A 13,746-nucleotide genomic window follows, 5' to 3' on the forward strand; every position below is an offset into this window, starting at 1 on the left:
AATAACTATGTATAACTATATCAGGGGACAATACAGAGATCTCTCCCATCAATTTATACCCAGGACTGTCACTGTAACAAAGGGGCGCCTTTTGCATCTAGAGGAAAGAAGGTTTCTACACTGATGGGGGGGGGGGGGGGGGGTCTTTACTATAAAAGCAGTGAGACTATGGAACTCTGCCTGAGGCCTCAAACAGACGGGCGTTTTTTCACAAGATTTGCGCATGCGATCTGTGCATATTTAGAACCATTGCTTCATGAATGGGTGAGTAAGTGCTGCGTCTGATTAGCTCAGCGCAAGGACCAATCGGGCAGCTCTCAGCTATTGAATGACAGCTGAGAGCTGCCCCTGATTAGTCCCTGCGCTGAGCCAATCAGAGGCAGCACTCACTCACCCATTCATGAATGGATGAGTGAGAGCTGCCTCTGATTGGTGAGGGGTGTGACCAATCAGAGGCAGCCCATTCAGCAGGCGGGGATTTTAAATCCCCGGCTGCTGAATACTACACAGAGCAGTTTAGGAGAACTGCCGGCCGGCCACAGCTGAACTCTGGCTGAAGGGACAAGGTGAGTATGTGTATTTTTTTTATTTTTACACATTTTAGGATGATTTTCAGGGAAGGGCTTATATTTTTAAGCCCTTCCCGAAAATTCATCCCGCGCTCGCCGGCAGCCCATTGCTTTCAATGGAGCCGGCTGTATTGCCGGCTCCATTGAATTCAATGGGCGAACATCATTCTTCTCTGCCACAGCTGTTACAGCTGTGGCAGAGGAGAATGATCTTTGTAGTATGTTCTCAATGGGGTCGCCGGCCCCGTTGAGCGGATATATAAAACACAAGAAATCGCAGATAGGCGCGATCTGCGATTCCTCGTGTTTGCCCGTTTCGCCGAAAACGCTGCTAGCTGCAGATCTTTTGGCGATTTTTTTTTTTTTTTTTTTTTTTTTTTTTTTTATTTTTTTTTATTTTATTTTTTTTTTTCCGGCCCTGGTCACGTGATTTGCGGATGTGCATCCGTCACGCGATCCGCAAATCGCGGCAAAAAACGGTCGTCTGACCGAGGCCTGAGGGTGGTTTCACACGGGTGATAAAATTGTTTTGTTTTTTTTTCACGATGCAAGAGTCAGTAAAATAGCAGATTATGAAAGCAGTGATTTACAATGGTTTCCTTCACATTTGCGATGTGAAGTGAAAAAAAAAAAATCTTATCTTTCTTTGTCTCTTTTTTTTATCATCCCCCATGTTTCCCTATAAAGCCTCCTTTTTATCGCATTGCAAAGCACGAACTTGTGATTTTTGTGCGATGCGTTTTTTAAAATTAGAAAGGCCTATTGACTTTCGAGCTCAAAAAATTGCGGCATAATCGTATGAGAAAAACACAAGAAAATCATGAGCGGTAGCAATGCTTTAGCGAGAAAACGTAGAGCTGACATTAAAAAAAAAAATTGCAGGAAAAAAAAGACTATTTTCTCACGACAAAATCACGATCGCCTGTGTTGAACTAGCCTGAGGATGTGGTGCTTCTTGTGCCACTGGTATGGTGAGAACGGTGAGAACGTTGTATGTAGTTAGACAACTCCCATTGAGTTTTGTACTACCTGTATAAATTCCTATGCAGTTGGCTCCCTCTGCAGGCAGAATTACAGTGGTCAAGGTAAAATATTATGTATTTTAAAGAATCATTAAATTCCAATGCACTGCACATACAGGGGGGTTTAAACAAATGAATAAAGACGAGTATATTAACCATGAGCTTGCTGAGTGACAGGGCCCTGCTGACAAGGGCTTATAGTCTATGAGAGAAAGGGGTAAATAGAAATGGGCAGCAAAAGAAAGTCATCAAAAAAGAGAAAATGACCCAACGCCAAACTAAACCATCACCATATCCGCCCTGTAATCTGAGACTACACTTATTATATTTTAAAACACCCGAAACAAAATGGCAAACTCATATCTCTGCTTTTTTTTAACATAAATGGATATTTTTTAAATGAGCGAGCATACTCGCTAAGGACAATTGCTTGATCGAGCATTGTCCTTAGTGAGTACCTGCCTGCTCAGAAGAAAAGATTTAGCGTGGAGAAGCGGAGGGGAGATCTCTCTCTCCCCTCCGCTCCCCCCTGCTCACTGCCACAACTCACCTCTCACCCATTCTGGCAGCCGAACCTTTTCTTCCTTTTTTCGATCGAGCAATTGTCCTTAGCGAGTATGCTCGCTCATCTCTACTAAAAAGCTTTAACTTTTTTTCTGTAGACATTACGGTCGCCTGCACACGGGCGGGTCTGATCCCGCATGTGCTATTCCCGCAGCGGAGTTCGACCCATGCCCGGCAGGCGCCCGCCCCCTCCACACTGTACCTGTCTGACGTCGTCTTTCCTCTGCTGTGGATGTGCCGGCGCACATGCGGAGTAGAGATGATGCTGCACTGTCGCTATGGCGATGATGCAGCTCCCGCGACCATTCTACAATGATTGCAGACCCACTACACGCATAAGATCGCTAAAAAGTGTCTGGTCCTTTTTAGGAGCTAAACACTCTGGTCTTTAAGGGGTTAATAAATCGTTTACCAAGTATTACAAAATTATTAATCTCCCAAAAATACATTCTAGTGTAGAATTCAAATATATTGTCGTGGTAAATGCAACAGGTTGTATGTCAAATCTATCAAATTTTACAGGAGAGACAAAAAACATTCCCATTTTGCCCCTATCATAGAAAGAGAGGGAATTTGACGCTTTCTCATAAGTCTGTTGACATACAACATATTGCAATTGGTGTAGTTCACTAGATTGGCCACCAGGGTGCAATAAACCCCAATTATTATTTTTTTATACATGCAACTTATTCCAGATACCACAACGATATACCAATATTGAATACGTAGTCATAGACTCCTTGATATAAATATTGTATCCAATCATAAAAAAATCCATAAAGACCAAATGCACATCTCATAAGATATAATAGAAGAAGGGTGTAACAATGTATCCCAATTACCAAACATGTTTTTGTAACTCTTTGCTGTCAGTCTCTCCTCTTCCTCAGCAGGCCTTCCCACTTGCGATAAAATCGTGCAGTGCCTGAGGGATTTTAAACGCAGAATTATGAAACCAATGATTTTTAAAGGTTTCATCCCCATTTGCAATGTTTCAATTCATTGCGGCATGTGTTGTTTTGGCTTTTTTTTTTTAAATGTTTTTAAATCTCCCATGTTTCCCTATGGAGCTTACTTTTTATTGCATTTTTAGCAAAGTTCTATTGTCTTTCTCACGAGAAAATTGCAAGTGGCAGCGATGTTTTTGCAAGCAAAAGCATCGTTGACGCTCAAAAATCGTAGGAAATAACGGACACTATTTTGCCGTGATCGCCAGTATGAACGAGCCCTCACTAAGCATGTTCAAATCAGTTACATGTTCACTCATACTCAGTTTAACCATTGCACAGGTACTAGTACAGGAGATTAGCATGAGGGTAAGGCTGCTTTCAGACCGGCGACATATTTACGCGATTTTCTTGTGATGCAACATTGCTACAAATTGCATGTATGTGAAGCCCATGCTTTCCAATGGGTTCTCTCACATGAGCGATGTTTTGTAGGCTGCTACTAGAGATGAGCAAACGTACTCATTAAGGGCGATTTCGCAATCGAGCATCGCATTTTTCGAGTAACTGACTACTCGGGTGAAAAGATTCGGGGAGCGCCAGGGGTGAACGGGGGGGTTGCAGAGGGGAGTGGGGGGGGGGGGAGAGAGCTCCCCCCTGTTCCCCACTGCTACCCCCCGCTCCACCACGCTTGTTTGCCAACGGCGCTTGTTTGCCAACGTGCATTTTTCATGCCAACGTGAGGTGTTTTTCATTGCAAAACAGCTAATTTATGTGAAGTTGCGATCCTCAGGTGCGTGATTTATGCACGTTAGAGAATCACTAGTGTTCAATTTCTGCTGCAGTGTACACTGCAGAGACAAGTTTTCCAGTATATTATATGCTACACTAGCTGATATACCCAGCTTCGCCCGAGTTAATTTGGTACTGGTGTTTATCTGGTGTTCACACGGAAAATCTTATGTAGTCGTGGTTACTTTAGAGATACCGGAAAAACATATGTTCACCATTTTGCATAGTTCTCTGCGTTACCCAGGAAACACCATGGGGAGGTAACCATGCAATGTTTCCTTTATATAAAATGACATCAGGAAGTGAGAGAATTAGATTCCATGCGTAAAATTTGGACGCTAATTCTTTTGCGCATAGAATTGAATAATCGAGTTGGGACCCATTAACTTTTCCTATTTATGACACAATCAATGCCCGTGCCAAATTTCCTGTTTCTATGACACCGGAAAGTGAGAAAATTACATTCCGTACGTAAAATTTGGACGCTAATTCTTTTGCGTATAGAATTGAATAATCGAGTTAGGACCCATTAGCTTTTCCTATTTATGACATAATCAATGCTCGTGCCAAATTTCACGTTTCTATGACACCAGAAAGTGAGAAAATTACATTCCGTACGTAAAATTTGGACGCTAATGCTTTTGCGCATAGAATTGAACAATCGATTTGGGACCCATTAGCTTTTCCTATCTATGACATAATCAATGCTCGTGCCAAATTTCACGTTTCTGACACCAGAAAGTGAGAAAATTACATTCCGTACGTAAAATTTGGATGCTAATTCTTTTGCGCATAGAATTAAATAATCGAGTTGGCACCCATTAGCTTTTCCTATTTATGACATAATCAATGCGCGTGCCAAATTTCACGTTTCTATGACACCGGAAAGTGAGAAAATTACATTCCGTACGTAAAATTTGGACGCTAATTCTTTGGTGCTTAGAATAGAATAATCGAGTTGGGACCCATTAGCTTTTCCTATTTATGACATAATCAATGCTCCTGCCAAATTTCGAGTTTCTATGACACCGGGAAGTTAGAGAATTAGATTCCGTACGTAAAATGTGGACGTTAATTCTTTTGCGCATAGATTGAATAATCGAGTTGGGACCTATTAATTTTTCCTATTTATGACATATTCAATGATCGTGCCAAATTTTAAGTTTCTATGACATTGAGAAGTGAGAGATTTAGATTATGTACGTAAAATTTGGACGCTAATTCTTTTGCGCTAGAATTGAATAATCGAGTTGGGACCCAATTACTTTTCCTATTTTGGAGATAATCTATGCTTGTGCCAAATTTCATGTTTTTACGACATCGGGAAGTTGGAGAACTTTTGGCGAGTCAGTCAGTAAGTGAGTCAGTGAGGGCTTTCATCTTCTATATTATATATATATAATATAGATTATATCACCATTGAAAAATACAACTTGTCCTGCAAAAAACAAGCCCTCAGACAGCTACGTTGATGGATAAATAAGAGTTTTTAAAGGTTGGGAGGAAAAAATGGGGGGGATCACGTTCTTAAGGGGTTAATGATTTAGCCGTGGGCACTGTGAACTGTAAATATGGCCCTGATCAGCGATGCTGCACCAGCAAACGAATGGAACAGTGAGTATAACTTAGTTTGTTATTATAACCATTTACTGTCTCCAGTAAACTTTTCTCTGGAAAACCCCTTGATCTTTCTCTGATGCTTGGAATGGGTGAGCTGCAGCTGTATGCTATTCAGGAAGATTCTGCTTCTCCCCTGTTTCCCCAAAAATAAGACAGTGTCTTATATTAATTTTTGCTCCAAAAGACTTCACTTTTTTACATGTATAGCTGCCTGAACACTATTTAAATTGCCTTTTTTAATTAACTATATCTAGAGCTTAATTTTGGAGCAAAGCTTCTATTTCAAGCATCCTCAAAAATCCTGAAAAAGCATGCTAGGTCCTATTTTTGGGATAGGTCTCCTTTTTAGGGAAACAAGGTAGCTGTTTGCAAAGGAAGGTGGAGAAACGCAGGAGAATCGAAACTGAATCTAGTTACTTATAATCAAGGCAGAGCATAGATGACTCATGAGGCGGACTTCATCCTATTCCCGCCCAACATGTTGGCGTCATGCTCAGTATTAACTCCTGCAGCACCGAATGTTGCACTTAGAATGCTGATTCTCTCTCACACAGTGGCAAGGAAAGAGTGTAAGGGGACGTGGCCTTCCTGTCCCTATTCAAAGCCCGTCTCCTGAAAACTAACTTGTGTAGAGCGCTTGCGGAGAGCCCAGGAGACAGGTGAGACTTTATCGGTGTTTGTCATTGTCATTTTTTTCTTTATTAAACTATAGGACCTAGTAGAAACCATAGGATTTGTAGACGTATCTGTAATGCAACATACGAATCAGTATCAGTAATGAATTATACAGAAGATAAGATTAAGAACTAGAGATGAGCGAGCACGCTCGGTAAGGTCAGTTACTTGAGCGAGCATCACTCTTCTCGAGTAACTGCTTTTTCGTCCGAGCATGTGCTGGGAGTCGGCGGGGCTTAGCGGGGGGGGTGGGGTGGGGGTGGGGGGGTGGAGAGATCTCTCTCGCTTTCCCCCTCCGCCCCCTTCTTCCCCTCCGAGCACACATGGACGACAAGGCAGTTACTCGAGAAGAGCGATGCTCGCTCAAGTAACTGACCTTACCGAGCTCGTCTCTATTAAGAACCCTTTAACATAGGTGGAATTTTTCCGTAATCTGCCCCTTATCCGCCGTTGTGAATTCCACACCAAAATCTGCAAATCCCATCGTGGACTTTGATGCACAATTGCCGGCAGAACTAGCTATTTTCATTCTGCATCAAAATCTGCAAGGAGCTGTGCGGAAATTACTGCAGCCTGTGGAAAAATTCCATCCGTGTTATAAATCCCTAATAGCACAGAGATATTACAGTGAAAGTTTTCCAAAACACCACCACTTTGATAAGACCACCCTCTTATTCAGATCTGATAACCTGTGACAGAATTTGCTTTCCAGCATGTATGCTGTCCATTTTCTTTGAGAATACTCCTCATCCTTACCCCCACCCCATTGCTTTCCCTAGAAGACAACCTTTTGATGCAATTTCGGGTGGTCAAAGAGGTTTCACCAGTGTATTCACATTCTTTCACAGAGAATAGCTATTGTTGTTTTTAATAAGGGCAACATAGTCCATGTACTCCGTACCCCGTAACAAGCAAAGCTGCTGCCTGTCCTCTTATCAGTGAGGCCCATTTACACTATTATAACATTATTATAACTGTTATCACTCCAAACGAAAGAATTTGAGCGATAAGTGTGAATGTGAGAAAAAAAAATTGTTGACTTGTTGTTCACGGTTGTTTAGGCTGACTTTTCAGTCAGCTTAAAAAACCTCATTGGCTCGCTGGCTTCTCATCCTGTGTAAATGCTCCCCGCTCAGCGCTTCACACAGGAAGTGAAGCGCTGATTGAGATGCGGACACCACTACAGGGGTGAGTAGAGCTGGATTATAATAGGGATAATTGGGACGACAGCTATCACTACTGGAGCCGCAGTGGGTGGGCCTATTACTGCTGGGGCCACAATAGGGGTTACTTACTACTGGAATCAATATAGGGATCACTATTACTACTGGGGCAAATATAAGGGTCACTATTTTTACTGGGGACACTGTAGAGGAGGCTATTACTACTGAAGCCAGTGTGGGCATCACTATTACTACTAGGGCCACTATAGGGGATGCTATTACTACTTGTGCCACTGTGGGGGTAACTATTACTACTGAGGCCAATATAGGGGACACTTACTACTAGGGCTGATATAGGGGACCCTATTACTAGGGTGGCAATGGGGGGTCGCTATTACTACTGGGGCCAATATAGGGATACTATTACTACTAGCGCCACTGTGGGGGACACTTACTACTGGAGCCAATATTTGGGACACAATTACTACTGGGGCCAATATAGGGGATGCTGTTACTACTGGGGCCACCAATATAGGGGGGCACTATTACTACAAGGGGTGGATTTGCTGTGGAATTTACAGTAGCTGTAGCAGCAAAGACGAGATATTGACATGTGGGGCGGGATTTAATTACTCAAACCAATATTGACTCCACTGCTAACAACCCTTTGTGGACAGCTCTGGAAGACCAAACAATGGCCAAAGGGCTGGGCAAGATCAGTCTTTGTCCTAATTCACAAAAAAAGTGATGCACAAGAGTGTGGCAATTTTTGGACCATTGCTCTTATAACACATGCAAGCAAAATTCTGCTAAAGGTCTATCAAAAACGTATGAAAATGAAAAGGACCTTGAATACCTAAATTGAAGAGTCAAAGAAGAAAGCGAACACATGGGACTGTATCTCAATATTGGCAAAATAAAGCTGCTGACAACAGTAAGCAACGTTGTACTACGCATAACAATCGACGATGATGAAATTGAAACTGTCCAAGATTTACTTTCCTTGGATCCAAGATTGGCTGCAGTGGCGATTCTGGGCCTGAAATCAAATGAAGAATCAGCCATGGCCGTAGTGTAGTGCAGTGCAAGGAATGGCGAAGATATGGAAGAGCAAAGACATTAGCATTACAGCAAACATACGAATAATCAATGCAATCATTTTCCCAATAACTACATATGCATGCGAAAGCTGGACACTCAAGAAAGTAAATAGAAGGATCAATGGGTTGAGCTGTGGTGCTGGTGGCGTATGCTGCACATACCATGGACAGACATGGTCACAAATAAGTCCTACCTAGACCGTGATAGACCAAAAGTATCACTAGAAAGCAAAATCGCCAAGCAATGGCTTTCATACTTTGATCATGTGATTCGAGCCAGTTCTCTGGTAACGACATTAATGCTCGGCACAGTCAGTGGGTCCAGAAGAAGTGGACACCAAAGAACATGCTGGCTAGACACAGTCAAGGTTGACACGAACATGACTGCTGGAAATCTGAAGGAAGAGGCCAAAGACAGGGAAGCATGGTGTTTGGGAATCTTTGCTATTATGCTTTAGCGTTTTGGGCCACGCTCTGCCTTCTTTTGCTGGCAAATCTTCAACTGGTCCTGCACCTCATGCAGTTTCTGAATAGCTTCTTCTCTACTATTGGTTCCAGAGGTGAATTCTTCCTTCAAGACTTTATTTTTTTTTGGAGGGCAGGGAGAAAAAACAAATCAATTCTGCCATAATTTTTTTTTAACAGTAGTAATCATGCAGCATAAATGACATGATACATTTTTTCTGCTGGCTGGTATGATTACAACGGTACCAAAATAATTTTTTTTCAGATTTTTCCACTTTTGCATAATAAAACCCTTTTTTTGGAAGTAATTCTTTTTTTACATTGTTGCATTTAAAGTCTCATAACTTTTTTATTTTTCCATGGACAAAGTGAGGACTTGTTTTTTGTATGACGAGTTGAATTATAACTTTTATTGTGTTTTCTTTGGGAGGCAAAATGAACAAAATAAGCATTTTGCCTCCATTTTTTAGGGCTTTTTCTTTGCAGCTTTTGCTGTGCAGGATAAATATTGTGTTCAATTTATTGTAAAGGGATCGTTGCATGTAGGAGTTTAACAGCAGGGATCGCTCTTCTCATCGTTCCCCACGGTAGCAGCAGGAAGCCAGCTACCATTCACAGTCAGCTCCCATTGCGGGCTTACTTTTGAGCCCACGCCATGCACAGGATGTAAGTTTACGTCCTGTTGCGTTAAGTGCCACTCAGCCAGGACGTAAACTTACATCCTGTGGCATTACCTTTTCCAATCCACTGTCTGACGTCTAAAGACATTCTGATTGAAGGCTGAATAAACATTGCAGACTGGCTTGTTTTAAGCCTCTATATGGGACATTTATGTCATGGGTCTTGCACTCGCATGATCACCATGACAGCCTTGTGTTGACTGACAGCTGGGCTCTTGTAATGGCCAGGATCAGAAAAAAAAACTACGAACCCTGTTATTTAACTTCTAAAATGCTCTACATAGAACTCAACCGAAGACCATTGCGGCATGGACTGCAGAGGCCGGGAGCAATACGAGTGAGTATAACTGTTTGTTTTGTTAAATTTTAGAGCACTTTCCTTATTAGTTTTATGTTCAAAAAGGTTTTATTGAACTTTCATATACAAAAATTACAATCAAAGTTTAGCTATAAAACATTTCTTATTGAACTGTTTACCATAACCAAAATACATTTTTTATATACATATTTAACACTACTAGGTTTGATAACTTCTCCTGTCACAATGAATGATTCGTTTTCTTGTCCAAGTATTTAAAAATGAATAAACTTTTCAACACTATTCCGTGTCCCGTCTGATGAACTCCCACCCAACGAGTCCCCACGGTCATCAGGCCATAGGTACCCCCCGAGCAGTGCCCAACAAGCACGAACCTTCTGCTCACAATTCGTTTTAAAAATGTATGTGTACCCCTGCACTGGCCCGAGGGCCTTAACAGCCCACCAGGATTTCTCCTGGTGGGTTCAATAGCCAGTCTAGTACTGGGTGTCGGTATCAGCAAAGGTTCATGAGGAGTTCAGTACTGATGAAAAACAACCACAAAAAAATGAAAACTGACTGTTGCACCAAGAGGTTAATATAATATAACATATTTCATGTTTTGCAATTTGAAGCATAAAAATAAACTAAAATATTCAGTCAAATGCTAATTTTATATATTGATTTTTGTCAAGTTTTTTTTTGTTTGTTTTTTTACAGCGTTTTTGCACTGCAACCATAGCAATGGAGGATTCGAAATGCAAAGCACTACTAATGGAGTTCTGTGTGAAAAACAGATTAAAGCTTGAGTTTAAAATAATTAGTGAAAGTGGACCACCACATGATCGTGTGTAAGTTTATTAGAATTAATTTGCAATTGTTAGTAGTTGTGGGAACATCAATTTTATCAAAGGTGAGCAAGGGTGTACATATACTGAACAGCTGTAGCATTAAAGGGGTTGTCCCGTGAAATCAAGTGGGTCTATACACTTCTGTATGGCCATATTAATGCACTTTGTAATATACATCGTGCATTAAATATGAGCCATACAGAAGTTATACACTTACCCACTCCGTTGCTGGCGTCCCCGTCTCCATGGCTCCGATTAATTTCTGCATCTTCTTGCTTCTTTAGACGCGCTTGCGCTGTCCGATCTTCTGCTGTGTTGACTGTGGCCGCTCACGCCGGAGAGTTGGTCTGCGCGTCGTCATCGTAGCTCCGCTCCATCACGTGGTGCCGATCAGCCAATTAGGTGGCTGTAATCGGCAGTGGAACGCAAGACATCCACGGTGCATCATGGGAGAAGACCCACGGTGCACCATGGGAGAAAACCGCGGTGCATCCTTGGGAAAGGACCGGCGGCCATCTTTAAAAGAAGAAACTGCCCGAACGGGGATGCAGGTAAGTGATTTTTTTTTTTTTTAAATAACAAAGGGATTGTTTTTAACGGGGCACAATGTGGGGGTATGTTGAAAAAAAAATTGGGGGATTTTTCCGCGGGACAACCCATTTAAATCCTTCTGCCTCAGGGCTTAGTCAGATTCAGTTCAAAAAACAATATTTTGTAATCTTTCTTCTTTAGGTTTACTTGTCAAGTTTCTGAGGGTGATAAATTGCTTGGAAAAGCCGAAGGCAAGACGAAGAAATCAGCAGAACTGAAAGCAGCCAAAATAGCTTTGCTGGTTTATGGAATTAGAGTGAGTTCTAACAGTTTTTCCTTACTTTATTTACAAAGCACGGCTGCTCTCTTACAGAAACTGCACCCCCACCTGTCAATGGAGTTTTGTCCAGTATTTCAGCTTTGTTGAAGTGAATGTGGATGAGCTGTATTACCACAATGTTCCATGTGTGGTCTAACCAGGGACTTGTAAAGAGGCAGGACAATGTTCTCGTTGTGTGCCTCTAGACCTCTTTGGGATGGGTATCTCTGAAGGAGAGCACCTAGAATGATACCCTTCCCAACCTACCTCATAGGTCTCTCACTAGCCAAGCCAGAATCCTACAGCACACTGATGAGGGTCAAAAAACCCGAAATAGCCGTCTGTGTATGTATTCTGGCTTGGTTTTAAATTCTGAATCATTGTTACAAAGGCTTGTATAAAGGGTTAGACTTTGATTTGCAGGAATGCTGCCATCCAATAGGTGGCGCTGCAGAGGTATTGTTCCATCTTACTTATTTGCATCTGGACCTCTTTCGATGCACCCCATGATACTATTTGCCTTGGCAGTAGGTGCTTGACACTGGTTGCTCCAGTTACGGCCTCTCTCACATAGGCTTTTTTTTCTTTACAGCTTTTAGCTGGACTGCTAAAACCGCTGCGCTGAGTCTCCATTCATTTCAGTGGGGCTTCTCAGACAAATGTCTTAGTGCAGTGTTTATAATGCACACTAAAACGAATGCTGTATGTTCTATTTTTAGGCATTCAGTGTGTTTTTGACGCCCTACATCGGCCATTGAAATTAATGATGTGCGTTAAAAACGCTGTAAATCGCTGCTTACCATGCCACCGGGAGGGGAGAAAATGGTGATGTCATCTGCTTGCCTTGTCTGTGTTGCTACTGCACAAAATATGCAGTAAAAAGGCAAGGAAATGCTGCTCTTAAGGCCACTCTCACACGTGTTCAGAAAACCGTGCACTAAATCACGGAATTTTAACGCAATTATGAGCTAGTTTTTGAACGCATTGTACAGCGTTTGACAGCGCTATTTTTTGAATATTCCATTTTTATTGAATAAATTTTTGCAAGTGTTTACAAAATATGTAAATAAACATTAACATGTTGTAGTTAAATGTACCCCATCATTGTAATGAGGTGTTTTAAAAAACGTGCGAAAATAGAACAGATACCGTTAACGCCGCACTCAAGCGCACATCTGCATAGACCCATTGAAATCAATGGCGGCGTTGTACCATGGCTAGTGCGGCACTCGGGACGCCATGCTAATCGCAGTAAAAAGCTGTGAGTGTGAGAGCGGCCTTATGCTGTAAAACGCTGCATTAAAAGATGCAGCATTTTTACAAACACCTGTGTAACGATGGCCTAAACTTACAGTTAACTAAAATCCCCAAGTCCTTTTCCATGTCAGTGTTATCCAGTGGTTTCCCACCTTTTATGTGGCCCGGTATCAAGGGCTTTGGAAAAGTCCAGATATACAAGATCCAGTGACTCTCCCCAGTCCAGTCTAGAACGTACCTTCTCGTAGAAGCTGATCAGGTTGGTTTGACAGGAGCGATCTCTCATAAACCCATGCTAATACAGAGTTATACAGTTTTTTTCCTTGAGGTCCTCCAGGATAGCCTCTTTTAAAGCCCATTTACACGTAATGATTATCGCTCAAAATTCATTCAAACGACCGAAAATGAGCGATAATCATTACATGTAAACACGGGCATCGTCTGAACGCTGATTTTAAGGTGAGCTTAAAATCCACCATTAAGACACGAAGAGATAAAGTGTGTCTCAATAGACCGCACGCTGTCATCTCCATGGAAGTCGGCAGATAACATTGTAATTTGCCAGCTCCCACGAGCAGAACAATGCAGCTGTGTGCACAGCTGGGCATGTGATTAATCACAAGCTGGGCTCTACAAACAACTCCTAGAGGCCCTTCTACATGCAAATGAAGATGCTAAAGTGTTAATGGCCATTAATATCGCAAATGTTGCAAAATCTTTCAGTCATTTGAAAGATTATCTTTGCTTGTAAATGAGTTAGAAACCCATCAAACATTTTACCAACAATAGATGTAAGACTTACCAGCTTGTAGTTTCCAGGTTCACTTTTTAACCATTTTTTGAATTTTGGAACCACATTGGCGATGCGCCAATCTACTGGAACAAACCTGTCA

The 13,746-nt window shown here is 41.9% G+C and overlaps 1 protein-coding gene across 1 annotated transcript in view; it reads left to right on the forward strand.

Moving 5' to 3' along the window:
• The first annotated feature begins 6,094 nt into the window (after positions 1 to 6,094).
• Positions 6,095 to 13,746, forward strand: part of LOC136620849 (interferon-induced, double-stranded RNA-activated protein kinase-like) — a 62,595-nt gene continuing 54,943 nt past the window's right edge. Inside the window, exons 1-3 of the mRNA XM_066595872.1 lie at positions 6,095 to 6,173; positions 10,616 to 10,746; positions 11,479 to 11,593. Of these exons, the coding sequence (XP_066451969.1) occupies positions 10,640 to 10,746; positions 11,479 to 11,593 (222 nt within the window). The 5' untranslated portion in view covers positions 6,095 to 6,173; positions 10,616 to 10,639. The remainder of the gene's footprint in view (positions 6,174 to 10,615; positions 10,747 to 11,478; positions 11,594 to 13,746) is intronic.

Source organism: Eleutherodactylus coqui, chromosome 3 (assembly GCF_035609145.1).
Source record: "Eleutherodactylus coqui strain aEleCoq1 chromosome 3, aEleCoq1.hap1, whole genome shotgun sequence".
Lineage (NCBI taxonomy): Eukaryota > Metazoa > Chordata > Amphibia > Anura > Eleutherodactylidae > Eleutherodactylus > Eleutherodactylus coqui.